Genomic DNA, 13,836 nt, shown 5'->3' on the forward strand with positions numbered 1-13,836 from the left:
ATTCAACACCCTCATCTGGCCTCCACATGTCCTGAACTCATGTACACAGAGGCACGCACATACACATAATTTTAAAATAGTGAAAAATAAAGAGTTCTTTTTAATTCAGCTGTGGGTGGGCCCCATGCTGAGGAGTCGTCTCAGGGAATGGTGGTGAGGGGCTGAAGTAGGAAACAGGCGTGGAGGAGAGGGGAGCCAAGCGTGGCACACACTGTGGTCCCAGGCCTCGGGAGACTGTAGCAGCGGGACCTTAAGTTTGAGGCCAGCCCGGGCTACGCAGCAAAACCATTTCCAAAAATGACAGAGAAGAATCTGGAGAGAGAGAGAGCGCATGTGCGGTGTGTTTTCACGAGCTTGAGAATAGGAACTAATTGGTCTTCCATTCTTGTGCAGTTACAGGATAGAGAATCCTACATTGCCCTTCTAGTTGGAGCCAAGTATGGCATTAGCCAGATTATCAACAGCAAACTCAACATCGTGTCCACACTGGCGGAGTTTGCCAACATCAGCCGCGTGGAGCTGACAGAAGAGTCCGAGAAAGTGAGCATGGTCAAGGTGTATCTTCAGGACATTAAGGTAACACAGAGGAAGAGACTCTGGCCTCTGGGATTGAGTGTGAAATTATTCTAGGGTAGTTTATATGAGCTTTGAGTGATAATAAAGTCCACTGTTTCTCTGGCTAAAAGGAGCTGCCTCAAGTGGACCATGGTGAACAGGATACATTATTCCGAGAGGGTTTTGTTCTGTTTATTGGGCTATGTGTTTTATTGATGAAGAATTCTGGACCCAGAGTTTGTTGGGTGGAAGTTAAAATGGATAAATAGTTCAGAGTACCTTGTGCGCCTTTCTGGAAGGTTCTACATTCACTATTCCCTCCTTTGATTTCATCCAATGTGCTCAGAAATGGCCCTGTGTTTTCTGCTCATCTTCCTCCTTTTCCTGTGCTAGGTCGGGTCTTTAAGGGACCAGTTGTGTGAATGAGTAGGGGGTGGTGGGGGTAGGGCATGGTGGCACCAAGGACAGAAAGAAAGGAGACAGCATTTAGATTAGGGAGGAGGGACCCACAGTGTGCCAGGGTGTGCAGGTATGTTTATGTGCACACACATGCTTGGGCATTTAGATTTAGCTCCTCGCTGTGAATATACGGGCCACTTGGGGGCCAGTCTGTGCACCATGGTTGAATATACTTAATGTCCCTCCTTGGCCCCGTAGGCCTTCTTGTATCTTGACCCTCTACAAACAGACAGGTTCTGCTTGCCTTCACAGGTTCTGACTCTGTTGCTGGAATCCAGCAGTGCAAAAGACCTGGCGTGCTTGATTGCCGGGTACTACAGGCTGTTTGTGGACCCGGCTAGCTCTGTTTTCCTCTGGTCTGGAAACAGACAGCAGATTCACCGAGTGTCTGCTGAAGAAGGTGAGGGGCTGAGTCTTTCCCAGTCAGGACAGGCTTTTTGGTTTCCAACCAAGCAATTGACCTTTCTTAAATAGGAGAGATGCGTTCTTAGTCTTTGGAATGCTCCTAAATGCCAAGGAGCGCTAGAAGGTCTCTGATTCCCTGCAGAGTTTCCTGGAATCGTCTCTAAGATCCATTGCATCTTATTTCTCGGCAAACAGAGGTGTCACTTTTTCAGAATGTGGGCGCACTGGTCTCATCTGCGCCTTTGCCCTCTTTCTCATTCTCGAATTGTGATGGAGACTCTCAGCCTTACATTCAGAAAAAGGAGGTACCTGAGGACAAAAGAGACTTGAAATTATACCATGTAAAGAATGAAAGGGGCGAGTATTAAAGGGCAGGGGAGAAAAACAGCCTCCCGGGCGGCTTCCACGTCAGCTGTTCTATTGATGTGGCTCTTCAGGGGCGACCTGGTAAATGTTTAATAACGGCCTCTGCAGGGGGGAAGCCCCTGACCTGAAACAATTGCCTGACGCCCTACCATCACCACCATTTCAAGCTGCCAACGTGATGGTCGACAGAGGTAGACAGAGGTGCTCAGTAGCTTACTGTTATATAGTGCCTCCTCCTCATGGCCAAACAGGCATAGATCATCCCAGGAGACTAGACAGTTGGAGAGTGGAATGCGGCCGTCCACGCCATCTGAGGTAACCGCAGGGGGTTGTTTCCACAACCCTTGGTGCTCACTAAAATGTGCACATGTTCAGTCCTTTCTATGAAATGGTATATAATTTATACAGAACCAGCACACATACTTGCATAGACTTTAAATCAAACTCTAAATTATCTACCCTACTGTCAGTGCTACAGAGAATGGTCCAGGATAGCCTTGCTTTCAGTTTTGAGTGAGTGAGTTCATTAGTCTGTAACACGCAAAAGTAAAAGAACAAATAGCGGGCAGCAAATATATGGTAGGACATCAGATTTGGTGCTTACGTCATCCAGCAGGAATGACTGGAGAAGCCTCGTAAAAATAGTCACCTGGAGCTGGGCATGGTGGCGCACACCTTTAATCCCAGCACTTGGGAAGCAGAGGCAGGCGGATCTCTGTGAGCTGGAGGACAGCCAGGGCAGTCACACAGAGAAACCCTGTCTTGAAAAAAACAAACAAACAAAAAGTCATCTGGCGACCCTGATCGATAAAGAGCGTGCCAGGCAGTGTCGTCTGCATGGAGGAGCTTCTGGTTTCCCATTCCCACTGCCCACATTTTTTAAGCCATGGGATAAGCAATAGTTCCAGATGTCCTCAAGGACACAATTTTTCTAATCCTCTTTGGAGGTTTGCTGTTCTACTTTGCCCCTGTGACCGGCCTGACCCAGGGAAAGTAGTTTTGGGGGAAGTTCGAAATAAGCATGTTTGAATGGGGCCATCTCTTATTTCCTCAGTCAGCACTCAACATGGATGCAAATAAAAGCACATGACAGTTTACTAATATAACTTATATTACAGTCAAATGGTCTGCCACTAAGCTATTCCCCCATTAAATTGTAGTGTGCCATTGTTATCCTGTGTTGTTGCAGGGACCATAGCAAGAAGAAAGGCTTATACATGTTCAACACGGTCAGTCACTTCCTGTATTTTCCCTTCCAGCAGGATGGCGGGAAGCAGGACACACAGGTATCTGTCAGACCCGGATGTCGATTTGTAACTCTGTGTCTCATTTGTCCTAGGCTATGAGTCTAGAGCCTGCAGTGACTCGGAGGAGTCCTCTGAAGTGGATTGCGTACTGGAGCCCCTGTCCGACCGACGCCTGGTGAAGCTGAGCCTCTGTAGACCATTTGTGAGGGAGGAGCAGCCCCCTGGAGACAGTCCCACACCTGAGGGGACCAGGAGAGGCCCGAGTACCTGCGGGGCCAGCAGCATGACGGACAGTGCCGAGTCCGAGGCATCCGACTCAGCCAACACTGAGAGCCGAGGCTGTAGGACCAGCGGCTCCAGTGAGTCCATGGATGCTCTGGAAGAGGACGACTTAGACGCCTGCTCCTCCAGCGGGACCAGCTTCTTTCACTTTGGCCCACCAGGCTTCTCAAAGGACCTTGATACCAACAGCCACGAGGAAAAAAGCAGGATCGAGACCAGGGGTTTCCTGTGTTTGCTGGACCTCGCCCAGAATGCCAACCCTCAATGCCAGCAGATAGAGTGTCCCCAGGGCCTAGCTTCAGGGGCCTGCAGCTGGGGACCGGAACTGAGCATGGGCAGGCTAGACCCCAGGTTGTATGAGGGCAGCCGGACTGACTACTACAGCCTGTGTTCCAGCATCTCCCCGGGCAGCCACCTGAGTGACAGCTCAGGAAGTACAGCTTCGCGGCAGGGGGCGCCACCGCCACCGCCACCGTGGGGCCAGCAGGGCTGGATGGAGGCTCAGCCTGGCTCAATGCTGGAAACCCTAGCCCTGCACCCACTGCCACCGCTGGCCTTTGAGGACGGCAGCTCGGATGAGGAATACTATGATGCCGCTGACAAACTCACACCCCCAGACACACTCTCAGGTGAGCCCCGTCCCCCACCCCAGCAGGTCTGTAACACCCTTAGCTAGCTCCCAAGAGCCCAGGGCCGGCTTGAGAGCAGGATACAAAGGCTTTGTCTACTCTTGAGGAGGCCAGCCTGGATTCCGTGGACCAAATTACGAGCGTCATGGCCTGGAGTCAGGGCTGCAGGGGAGGTTTGGAGAATTGTGAGCAAGGGGGGATGAGAGGAATTCATCCCACTGTGGGAGCCAGGGGAGGCTTTCCCAGAAGACGTGTCGAGTGGGCCAGGCCTCGTCGGGTGGACAGAACACGCCATAAAGGAATGGAGTGCCCAGTTGTGAGGGTCACTGTGCCACTGCGGATCCTGGGAGCAGCGAGACAGCATCAGTGGTGTCTGATGGCCTTTGGGAGTCCAGTGGTTCCTGACATCGGGTTGGGATCTGTTGGCTGGGTTCCTTATATATCTCCAAAAAAAAAAAAAAGATTGTGAAAATGTAACCTACAATCCACGATATACCATCTCATACAAACAAAACACCACTGTCAAGTCTTTCTCCAAAGAAAGACTTGCCGGGCTAACCGGAAAATCTCACAAGACACACACATGTGCACACACTCACACATACTCTCTTACACTGTCTCCCCACTCTGAGGTTAAAAACTGGCGGACATGGCAGGCTGGGCCTCAGCCCTCTCTGTGCCTCTCTAATACTGCCCTCTCGTGGTTGCTCTCGACAGAAACGCCAGCTCAGCTCCTGAGGGCACCCTGTGAGGCTCTCTGTGGTGGCTTCTGCCTGCTTGTCCCCACCCCCTTGCCCTGTATCTTAGCAGACCTTTGTATCTGCTACTGCGTCTGCCCTGAGCCTCAGCTGCTGGTGCCCATCAACCATCTAGTCTCCGCTGAGGGCTCCATTCTGCAGGGAGCATCTTGCGGGTTTACCAGACCAGGGCCAGCTGCTCATCTCAGTTGCCTGTCCCTTGGTACTGCCTCTGGTTGTGCATTGTCATTGTGTAAAGGCTCCCTGAGTGCACACAGCACCTGGGCATCGTCACTAAATGAATGAGTGAGCTCATGCCATCTCTGTTGACTCGGTTTCATTTCTTGGTTTGTTGGGGGCTGGTTTTGTTTTTCCCTGTTGTTGTCTCATGTGTGATTGTGGCTGTCCTGGAACTCACTCTGTAGACCATGGGAACAGAACAGCAATGGGTACGCGGCACTCCACCAGAACCTGGCTAACCTCTTCCGGGGCTCTCCCGGACCCCAACTCTGCCCTGCTGAGCTAGCCCTTATACTAGCAGCAGGATGAGGGGTGCGGCTGAGACTGGCAGATGGGACTCTTATGGGGACCTAGTCCAAATTTAGGTCCATGTGAGGCACCTTTTCACAGGGAGGGAGGGGGTCAGTATGCTAAGCACACTAGAACTGGGACCTGCTGGGCGGTGTAAAGCGCACGCCTTTAATCCCAGCACTCGGGAGGCAGAGCTAGGAGGATCTCTGTGAGTTCGAGGCCAGCCTGGTCTACAGAGTGAGATCCAGGAAAGGCGCAAAACTACACAGAGAAACCCTGTCTCGGAAAAAAAAAAAAAAAAAAAAAAAAAAAGAACTGGGACTCTTATGCCTGGGTTTCAGTCTAGCTCATGACTCACTGTGAGCGCCATCAAAGGGTATTGGTCAACAAGACAGCAACTCCCAAACAGCAGCACATCAGAATCACCCAAGGAACCTTGTTTAAAGTCTGTCAGTTCCTCAGATTTAACCTCAGCAGTTCTGACTTTGGAGGTCTGAGGGATGGCCTAGAATTTGGTCATTTCAGTACCACGCAAGCAGGTTGGGGATGTTTGGTCTGAGTGTCTAACATGCCTCCAAGTCCCTGCTAACACGCAATCCTGATTTCTTCTGCCCAAATCCCAAGACCTTTTCACATACTGCTGCTCCTGAGAAAGATCATCCTAGCATGTGTGAACCCTCACGACTGACTGATGATCAGGGTCCCTGTTTGTCCAAAGAAAGTACCTTCACCCCCTTCCCATGCAACATAAAGTAGTGACAGAAGCAGCAGCAGCTATGGGCATGAGTTAACATCGTGCAGAAAAGCTTGGAGAGCAAAGAGCCTGGAGATTTCCAGCAAGTCCGAAGAACGGGGTCCAGGCATGGCTGGCAGCCAGGCTAGGAGTGTTTGCAACAGGATTCGCTGGCATTATTGTCAGGGTATTGTGGCTGCAAAGATGACTTCTCACTACCATTAACAGTTATTGAGTTACAGTCTGGAGATGTAGCCCAGGCTGGCTAGAAACTCAAGTATATAGCCTAGGCTGACCTTAAACTTCTCAGGCCTCCTGAGTGATGAGATTATAGACATGTACCATCACACATGGTTTTAGTTTTTTTCTTAATTTAAATTAGTTTTATGTGTATGGGTGTTTTTCCTGCATATACGTCTGTGCACTGTGTTTGTGTGTGCTGTGCCTAGGGGGGCCAGAAAAGGGTGTCGGATCCCCTGGAACTGGAGTTACAGATGGTTGTGAGTAGCCATGGGAATTCTGGGAATTGAACCCAAGTCCTCTGGAAGAGCAGCCAATGCTCTTAACACTGAGCCATCTCTAACACCCTTTAAAAATGTTTATGTGTGTGTGTAGGGGGGTGTATGTGGTATGGGTGTGGTGTGTATGCATGGTGTGTGTGTGTTTGTGTATTTGAAGTTCTGGAGAGTTTGTGCTGACTGCCTGGGCTGTGAATCTCATCTTTGGAATTGTAAATTAATATTCTGTTGTTGGAGAACATGAGTGTTAGAGTTCTTGTCCAGCATGTGTAGGGTCTAGGTTTGATCTCTGGCACTGCCAGTCTCTACCAGAGCGTACGAGGAGATGTCATCTCCTGAAAAGAAACTTGAGGTACCTGACTAAAGGTAGTAAATGGGTCTTGGACAAGTAACGTAAGAAATGTCTACTGCAATCATTATCCCCATCTTTCAGATGAGGAGACTGAGGCAAGGAAATCTTAACTTGTCCAAGGTTTAGATCTTCAGTCCAGGCAAGCCTACATGCTTACCCAAGCATGGACAACCTCTCTCCTTCTCTGTGCTTAATGTGATTTTTCCTGGTCTTGACTTGCAGGGCCCAGAGCTGCCGATCTTAGTGCCGAGAGATTGCAGAGTCATTCTAGAACCCGTGGCTCTGAGGAAAGCCTGCATCCAGGGCCAGAGGGAGGAGAGCCAAGCAGGCGGGGAGGGGTGAAGAAGTACGCCAAAACCCTGAGGAAAAGAAGGTCCTTCCTACAGACAGACCACACCTCCCAGGTCTCCTTCCCCCTGGAGCCGACAGCCTCCCAGGAGAACATGGACGACGTGTGCTACTATGACAGAGAGCCCTACCTGAAACTCGCTGCCCCTTCCTCAACTGTGTCCTCCTTGCAGGACGTGCAAGGGGAGCCCGGCCTCCTGGAGACTAAGGCCTTGGGGTTGCTGGCTTCCCTGAGGGAGACAAAGAGCAAAAATCCAGCCTCCGGGATCATGGAGATGGAGCCAGAGACCATGGAAACCAAGTCGGTCATTGACTCTCGAGTGTCTTCTATCTCGGCCATTCGCCTCAGGATTGACCCCGTCAATACGGAGAACCTCCAGACTACTCCCTTGGCGGTCACCATCGACAGCTCCTCAGCAAGCACCCCCCAGAACCCTCACAACTCAAACCCAGATTCATCCAGCCCACAGGCCGCTCAGATCAGGCCTTTCCAAATCTTACCCTCATTTCAAGACCTAGATGGTCCCACCCCCAAAGAACTCGCCCCAGAGCCTGAGGATAACACCTTCCCTCTCTCTGGTGCCAGCCCTAATCCAGACAGCCCCGGGCCACATCCTCTCCCTCTAGGAGACACATCAGCGCTGGAAGGGGTCCAATCAGAAATGGAACCGGACTCTTTTCTAGTAAATCATATACAACAGGGTACCCCCAGATTCCCAGGGTCCTTGTCTCCTGGAGATGGGACAACCCGCGGTGAGTGTGGCGTGAGTTCAGGAGGGGCTGCCTTTGCTTCAGAAGAGGGGCGACAAGGACAGCTGTCATTGGAAAGTGACAGTGAAGTTACATACAAAAACGGACCCAACTCATTTCAGGAGGAATTTGAGGAGGACTCAGATAACGTTCCACCCGCTCTTGATGTTAACGCCCCGGCTGGTGAAATAATGGGCTCCCTCCCTTCAGAGGCTCCTGGAACATGGGCAGAACAGACCCTGTCCTTCTCCCTCAAAGACTCCCCAGGGAAACAGAGAGAAGCCGTGGGCCAAGAACAGGAGCTGTTGGCAGAATTGGACTTGGGCCCTGATTTCTTACTTGGGGAGCAGACCGCTCCCTCAGCCTTCCCTCCAGAGAGGGTCAAGGCAGAGCAGCTTAACCACGTGATGGGGGAAGACACAGCCCCTGTGGACACGCCTCCGCAAGTCTGTGTCCACACAGTACCTTCCCTGCCAAAGCTTTCACCGTGTCAAGAGGAGCCCCGCTCGGCAGATTCAGGCCACGGCTCACCATCAGAAGGCAAAGGTGACAGTCTGATCGTCTGCCTTCCGCCTGAGAGGTCTTTCCTGTGCTTTGCCCCAGAGAGCCATCCTGAAGGCTCCACCAGTCATGGCAAGGCCACCCCCTTGGGTTTCGCTGGCATGAACGACGTGGTGCCTGCCGGGAATGGCCTGGAGCATTGCAGATGTCACTTCTCCTATACCTCGTGCTTCCGAGGCCTGCCGCCTGAGACAGAGGAGGAGGATGGGGACCCACGGACACACCCTGTGGCCCCCCTTACCTCACCACCCTCTGCAGGAAGCCAGGCGACGCTGCCCTGGAGGCCGGCCCGCGCCTACAGCTGCACCAGCCCCCTGTCCAGGAAGAGCCACGTATGGCCAGAGTACTGCACCAGGGCTCTGAGACAACTGAAAACTGCCCCTGCACGTGCCCCCGAGGGCTTTGTCCAACTCACGGAGAGCCTGCTGGAGCTGCAGGACATTCTCGAAGCGTCCTGGGGGGCTGGGGACAAACACCCCACGGAGAAGTGCCCCTGGCACTTCTCAGAGAGCCGGAGCCGCCTGTGCATGGGCTCCCAGAAGCTGCTCTCCAGCTGTCAGCACGTGATCAGAATGGACCAGTCCCCCGAGGAGATGCAGAGTGCTGTGCGCGTCACCTTCCAGCACCTGGTCCAGCTGGCTGGCCTCTGCTTCCAGTTCACAGACTGCAGCCGCTGCTCCGCCCGGCACAAGGAAGTGGCCGGGAACCTGCGGGACGTGGTATATACCTACCACCAGTTTGTGGAGGCCGCAAAACTGACCTGTGAGAGAGGCTACCAGGACCTCAGTGTGAAACTCTTGGCTCGCCAATGCACAGCCCTCACAGCTGCTGTGTTCTGTTTGACCCAGAAGTTCCGGGCGTCCACTGCTCTGTGAACAGGGCACTTACCCAGGGCCCCTGTACCCTGCCTGGAAAGTTCTCCAAGAAGCCTCTTCTAGTTCTCCACCCACCCCCTTCAAATGTTTACTATATAGAGTATTCGAATAAACTGCTGCTTAATCCTAGCTGGTCTTGTCCTGAGTGGATAAATTCGGATTAAAAATGTTCACTCCAGCTGGGCAGTAGGGGTGTGTGCCTTTAAGCTCAGCACTCAGGGGGCAGAGGCAGGAAGTTCTCTGTGAGTTTAAGGCCCAGCCAGTACAGCTGGGACTACACAGAGAAACCCTGTCTCAAAATGCCCCCCCTCAAAAAAACCAGGTTCACTCATATTCATTCAACAGACATTCACTTCCTTTGCACCAGGCCTGTAATAGGAACTTGAGAAATAACAGGTTGTATGGCACAAGCCTTTTCTTCTCTGATCAGGTTGTGCTGGGGTATAGATGAATAGATGTCCATCCAGCCAGCAGGTATCAGGCAAAAAGTCTCGGATTTTGTCCCAAGAACTCAGGAATTGCTGAAAAACAGTCTTGATTCCTCTGTTACATTAATTTGGCACTAACCTTCACAAACAAGTGGATACATGTGTTATTGGTAGATTGGACCTGATGATATTCCGTCTTGGCTGCCTCGCTGCTGCAAGCACAGGTTGCCACTAGGTGGCAGTAAATTCCCGAGCCGCTTGGTCACCCATGTGCAGGGGTATTCTCTGCGTTGTCTGAAACTGAGCCCCTGACACTTGCACTGTGCTTCTGTGTTTAATATTATAAGGCAAACACTAAGTCCAGGAATCACATTTTTCATGATTGGACTAATATTAGGGCAGAAGAAATATAATCAATACTTTCCTCACTGGCTTCTGCTGGTCAAGTTCATCCTACTTACCCATCATGGATGTGGACAAGCTGCTTAAACTCTTCTCGTTTGGGGTTTTTCTCTCTTGCACATGAGGAGACTCACTGTCCACTTGATAGGGCATAAATCAAGGAAACAATATAGTAAACTGTAAGTGTTGGCAACAGAATGCTCCGTGTTTCTCCTAGTCTGAAAATCCGCCACACACATTGTTTTCCCAACCCAGACAAACCCATTTCAAGGTTTCTTTGGGACACCTTTTGTTCTGGCTTTTCTTGTCTGGTCAAGTGTGGTTTGGTGGCTCATTCTGGGCCATCAGAGGTCATCAAAGAGGTCCATTTTTCCTCCTCTGACTGACACGCTGTGAGGTCAGTGCTCTGCCCCATTAGGCACCCCAAGTCCTTGCTCTGGCCGGCAAATGCAGGGTCAGGGATGAGTCAGGCCCACTCTAAGCTCTCTCCAGGCAGAGTGGGAAACCATACTTGGGCAATGAGAGGACACATGTCCCTTCCCCCCTGCCACCTATTTGTCACTAGTTAATCAGTGTGTGTGTTGGGAGAGAATTAGTTTCCTTAGAACAGCCTTGCTTAGAAAGCTTCAAATAAACTTTAAACTCTTTTTTTAATAGATTTATTTATTATGTATACAGTGTTCTGCCTGCATGCATGAAGAGGGCGCAGGTCTCATTACAGATGGCTGTGATCCACCATGTGGTTGCTGGGAATTGAACTCAGGACTTCTGGAAGAGCAGCCAGTGCTCTTAACCTCTGAGCCACCACTCCAGCCCAAGTTTAAAGTCTTGACTGCACCTTTGAAGTGATTTCATGACTGAAAAGTAACAGGACACTAGGCTACAAACCAAGGTGCATGGTGTGAAACAAGACCTGGAACTTTTGCTAAGGAGATGAAAATCGCTTATTTCTGTAGACAGGAGCTTCACATTCCCCCGTGAGACTTCACTCGGGGCTGGATCCTGACTGACCTGAGGCATACTTGTGTCCAGTTAACTAGAACCTACAGCATGCCAGAAGCCTTATGGAGATGGGTTGAATACTTTTAAAATATAACAGTTCACATTGTTACACATGTTTAGCAGTTTTGTGAGAAACAGTTATGGAAGGGAGGAAGAAGCCCGAGGCCTGCAGCTGAGGCGTTCAGTAACGAGTCTCGGCCTTTCTTTTGCTGCTATTCTTTTTCTCTGTGGTTCCCATGAGGAAGAGTGAGGCCCAGAAATGACAGGAAACTTCTGGTGTTCGTTGAGGAGCCACAGCACAGGGAAGGCATTCTACCTGGTACTTTCTTTGATACACTCCATACATGAGGCAGGCAAGGTGAGAATCCTCTTCAAGAGTTCGTGATGGAGGTTGAGTGACTCCTGGAGATGGAGAAGGACAAAGCTCTGGGTCACTGAAGAGCGTGAGACATGTAAGGAGAAAGAAATCATTGGAGAGGAGTCATCAGGGAAGGCTTTCTGTAAGAGGCAGCACCAATTAGGATTGGGGTGTCCCCAAGTATTTGTTGAGTACCACGTGTCAGGCCATGAGGTTTTGTAGGGTTTAGATGTCAAGAAAGACAAAATAATTCTGTTAGCCAGAGTCTCCTATGTGGGGATAGCAGGTAGGACAGTCATGAGCATGGTGAGCATGGGCTCTTTTTTTCTTTTTTCTCTTTCTATTATTATTATTATTATTATTATTATTATATAATATTTTGGTTTTACCATGTGGCTCTAGCTGTCCTGGAACTCACTATGTAGATATGTAGAGTAGGCTGGCCTTGAATTTATAGAGGTTCACCTGCCTCTGCCTCCCTAGTGCTAGGATTAAAGGCGTGCGCCACCACGCCCAACTCTCAAGGGACTTCTAATTAGTAGGAAAGACAAAATTACTGACATGGAGGTTATAGGGAAAAGGGGCCAGCCAAAGAAACACACCCTGGCCCTAAAACTAGAGCCAAAAGAAAAAAAAAGGCCAGTGAAAGAAACATACTTTGGGTCTGAAACCAGAGCCAAATCTGCTCCTGAGCAACCGATCGCAAAACCAACCAATCCCTGAGTACAAAATCTAGCCAATCTGAGCTTGTCCAAGCTCAAGGGGATTGAAATCTGACCAATTCCCACCCTGAAAATCTTCTCCCTGGAAAACCTCTGCCCCTGAGAATCCCTATATAAGCCTTTAGCCTGGTCAGTTTGCCACTGCTCTTTTCCACACTGGTGAAGGCAGCCACCCTTCAGGATTTTTCCCTCCCAATACATCTCTTGAATGGGGTTTGGGTGACAACCTTCTTTCGTGGGAACAGAGGTGGGAGCCTGGGCAGAGCAGGGCAAGGCTGTAACACTTTCGCTGGGCAAACCTCCTATCAGCAGAGTTGTTACGCTCTGGGGGATCTGAACTAAACTGTTACAACTTTGTTCGGAGGAAACCTTCCCCCGCCAGAGCAGAGTTGTTACAGTGGGGAAACATTTCCCTAGAGCAGGGATGTAAGCAGCTACGCTTACAGTGACTTGTGTTCCTTGGCTCCCAACTGCCAGGATCCCTTTCCATCGATCTGCAATGCTTACAGAGGTGACTTTTCATGAAAAGATGCCGAGACAGATAAGATGAGCCAGGCTCAACTAATGTGACCAGAAAAGGCTGTTCTGAATAGAGACTGTTTAAGCTGAGGTTTAAAGAGTAAGAACCAGGGCATGGAGCGGTGGCTCAGTGGTTAAGAGCACTTGCTCTTGCAGAGGAACAGGGTTCTATTCCCAGCACCCACGTCAGGCAGCTCACAACAGCCAGTTCTTGGGGATTGGTCACCCTCTTCTGACCTCTATGGGCGCTTACACGGCACACAGAATAACAGGCACACATAGTCACATAAATAAAAACAATTTTTTTTTTTTTTGGTTTTTCGAGACATGGTTTCTCTGTGTAGCTTTGCGCCTTTCCTGGAACTTGCTTTGGAGACCAGGCTGGCCTCGAACTCACAGAGATCCACCTGCCTCTGCCTCCCAAGTGCTGGGATTAAAGGCATGCGCCACCACTGCCCGGCATAAAAACCAATTTTTAATCATCATCTTAAAACCCCACCTGTGAAAAAATGAGAGGGAATAGAGTGTACAAATGCCATTGGTATGTTTAAAGCATGGAGAGACCAGAGCATTAGAACTGATAAACTACAGATCAGGTGGTGCAAGGCATTGGGGATAGAGCTGGATTTTACCACACCAGGTACCTCTGAAAACTGCTGAGGCATCCTTGGTGGTGGTGGTGGTGGTGGTGGTGGTGGTGGTGGTGGTGGTGGTGGTGAACACAGAAGTGAAGGCCGGGGGAGAGCATCGAGACCAGCTAGGAGGTCTTCTCTATTCCTGGGAGAAGTGGAGTGTCACCAGAGCATGAGGATGGAGAGGCATTCGGTACGGCTGCCTATGAGGTGGTGAGTCCAGCTCTAAAAGCCCCACTGAAGGCCATTTGACCCACTTTCCAAGCTGCACCAAAGCACACCCGCAGGCAGTGGGAAGCCAGAGCCAGCAGTGAACAGAGAAGACTTGGTAGAGCTGGGTCGTATAGGAGAAAGGGATGTCGTGTTAGCCTTTAACAATCAAAGCACTGGGGGGAGGGGGGAAGCACTGGGTACGGGGGAACACA

The 13,836-nt window shown here is 50.6% G+C and overlaps 1 protein-coding gene and 1 long non-coding RNA gene across 7 annotated transcripts in view; one reads left to right on the forward strand and one right to left on the reverse strand.

The window, feature by feature from the left end:
* The window catches only part of Frmpd1 (FERM and PDZ domain containing 1), a 127,581-nt gene extending 118,104 nt beyond the window's left edge, over nt 1-9,477 (forward strand). For all 4 annotated transcript variants that reach the window (XM_042271086.2, XM_006986041.4, XM_076564121.1 and 1 more), the window contains 4 exons: nt 394-576; nt 1,267-1,414; nt 3,125-3,943; nt 7,037-9,477. In XM_042271086.2, the coding sequence (XP_042127020.1) occupies nt 394-576; nt 1,267-1,414; nt 3,125-3,943; nt 7,037-9,348 (3,462 nt within the window). In that variant the 3' untranslated portion in view covers nt 9,349-9,477. The remainder of the gene's footprint in view (nt 1-393; nt 577-1,266; nt 1,415-3,124; nt 3,944-7,036) is intronic.
* LOC121827218 (uncharacterized) lies at nt 1,682-10,336 on the reverse strand. 3 transcript variants are annotated; one of them, XR_013049085.1, is made up of 5 exons: nt 10,238-10,336; nt 8,889-9,180; nt 7,294-8,659; nt 2,003-4,386; nt 1,682-1,728 (listed from the first exon to the last, which is right to left on the reverse strand). It is a non-coding gene; the product is annotated as an uncharacterized LOC121827218 (long non-coding RNA). The 3 variants fall into 3 exon arrangements; XR_013049086.1 differs by having other exon boundaries at nt 7,294-7,392; nt 8,444-9,180; XR_013049084.1 differs by having other exon boundaries at nt 7,294-9,180.
* Nucleotides 10,337-13,836: the final 3,500 nt, after the last annotated feature.

The sequence above is a fragment of the Peromyscus maniculatus genome, chromosome 2 (genome assembly GCF_049852395.1).
Source record: "Peromyscus maniculatus bairdii isolate BWxNUB_F1_BW_parent chromosome 2, HU_Pman_BW_mat_3.1, whole genome shotgun sequence".
Taxonomy (NCBI): domain Eukaryota; kingdom Metazoa; phylum Chordata; class Mammalia; order Rodentia; family Cricetidae; genus Peromyscus; species Peromyscus maniculatus.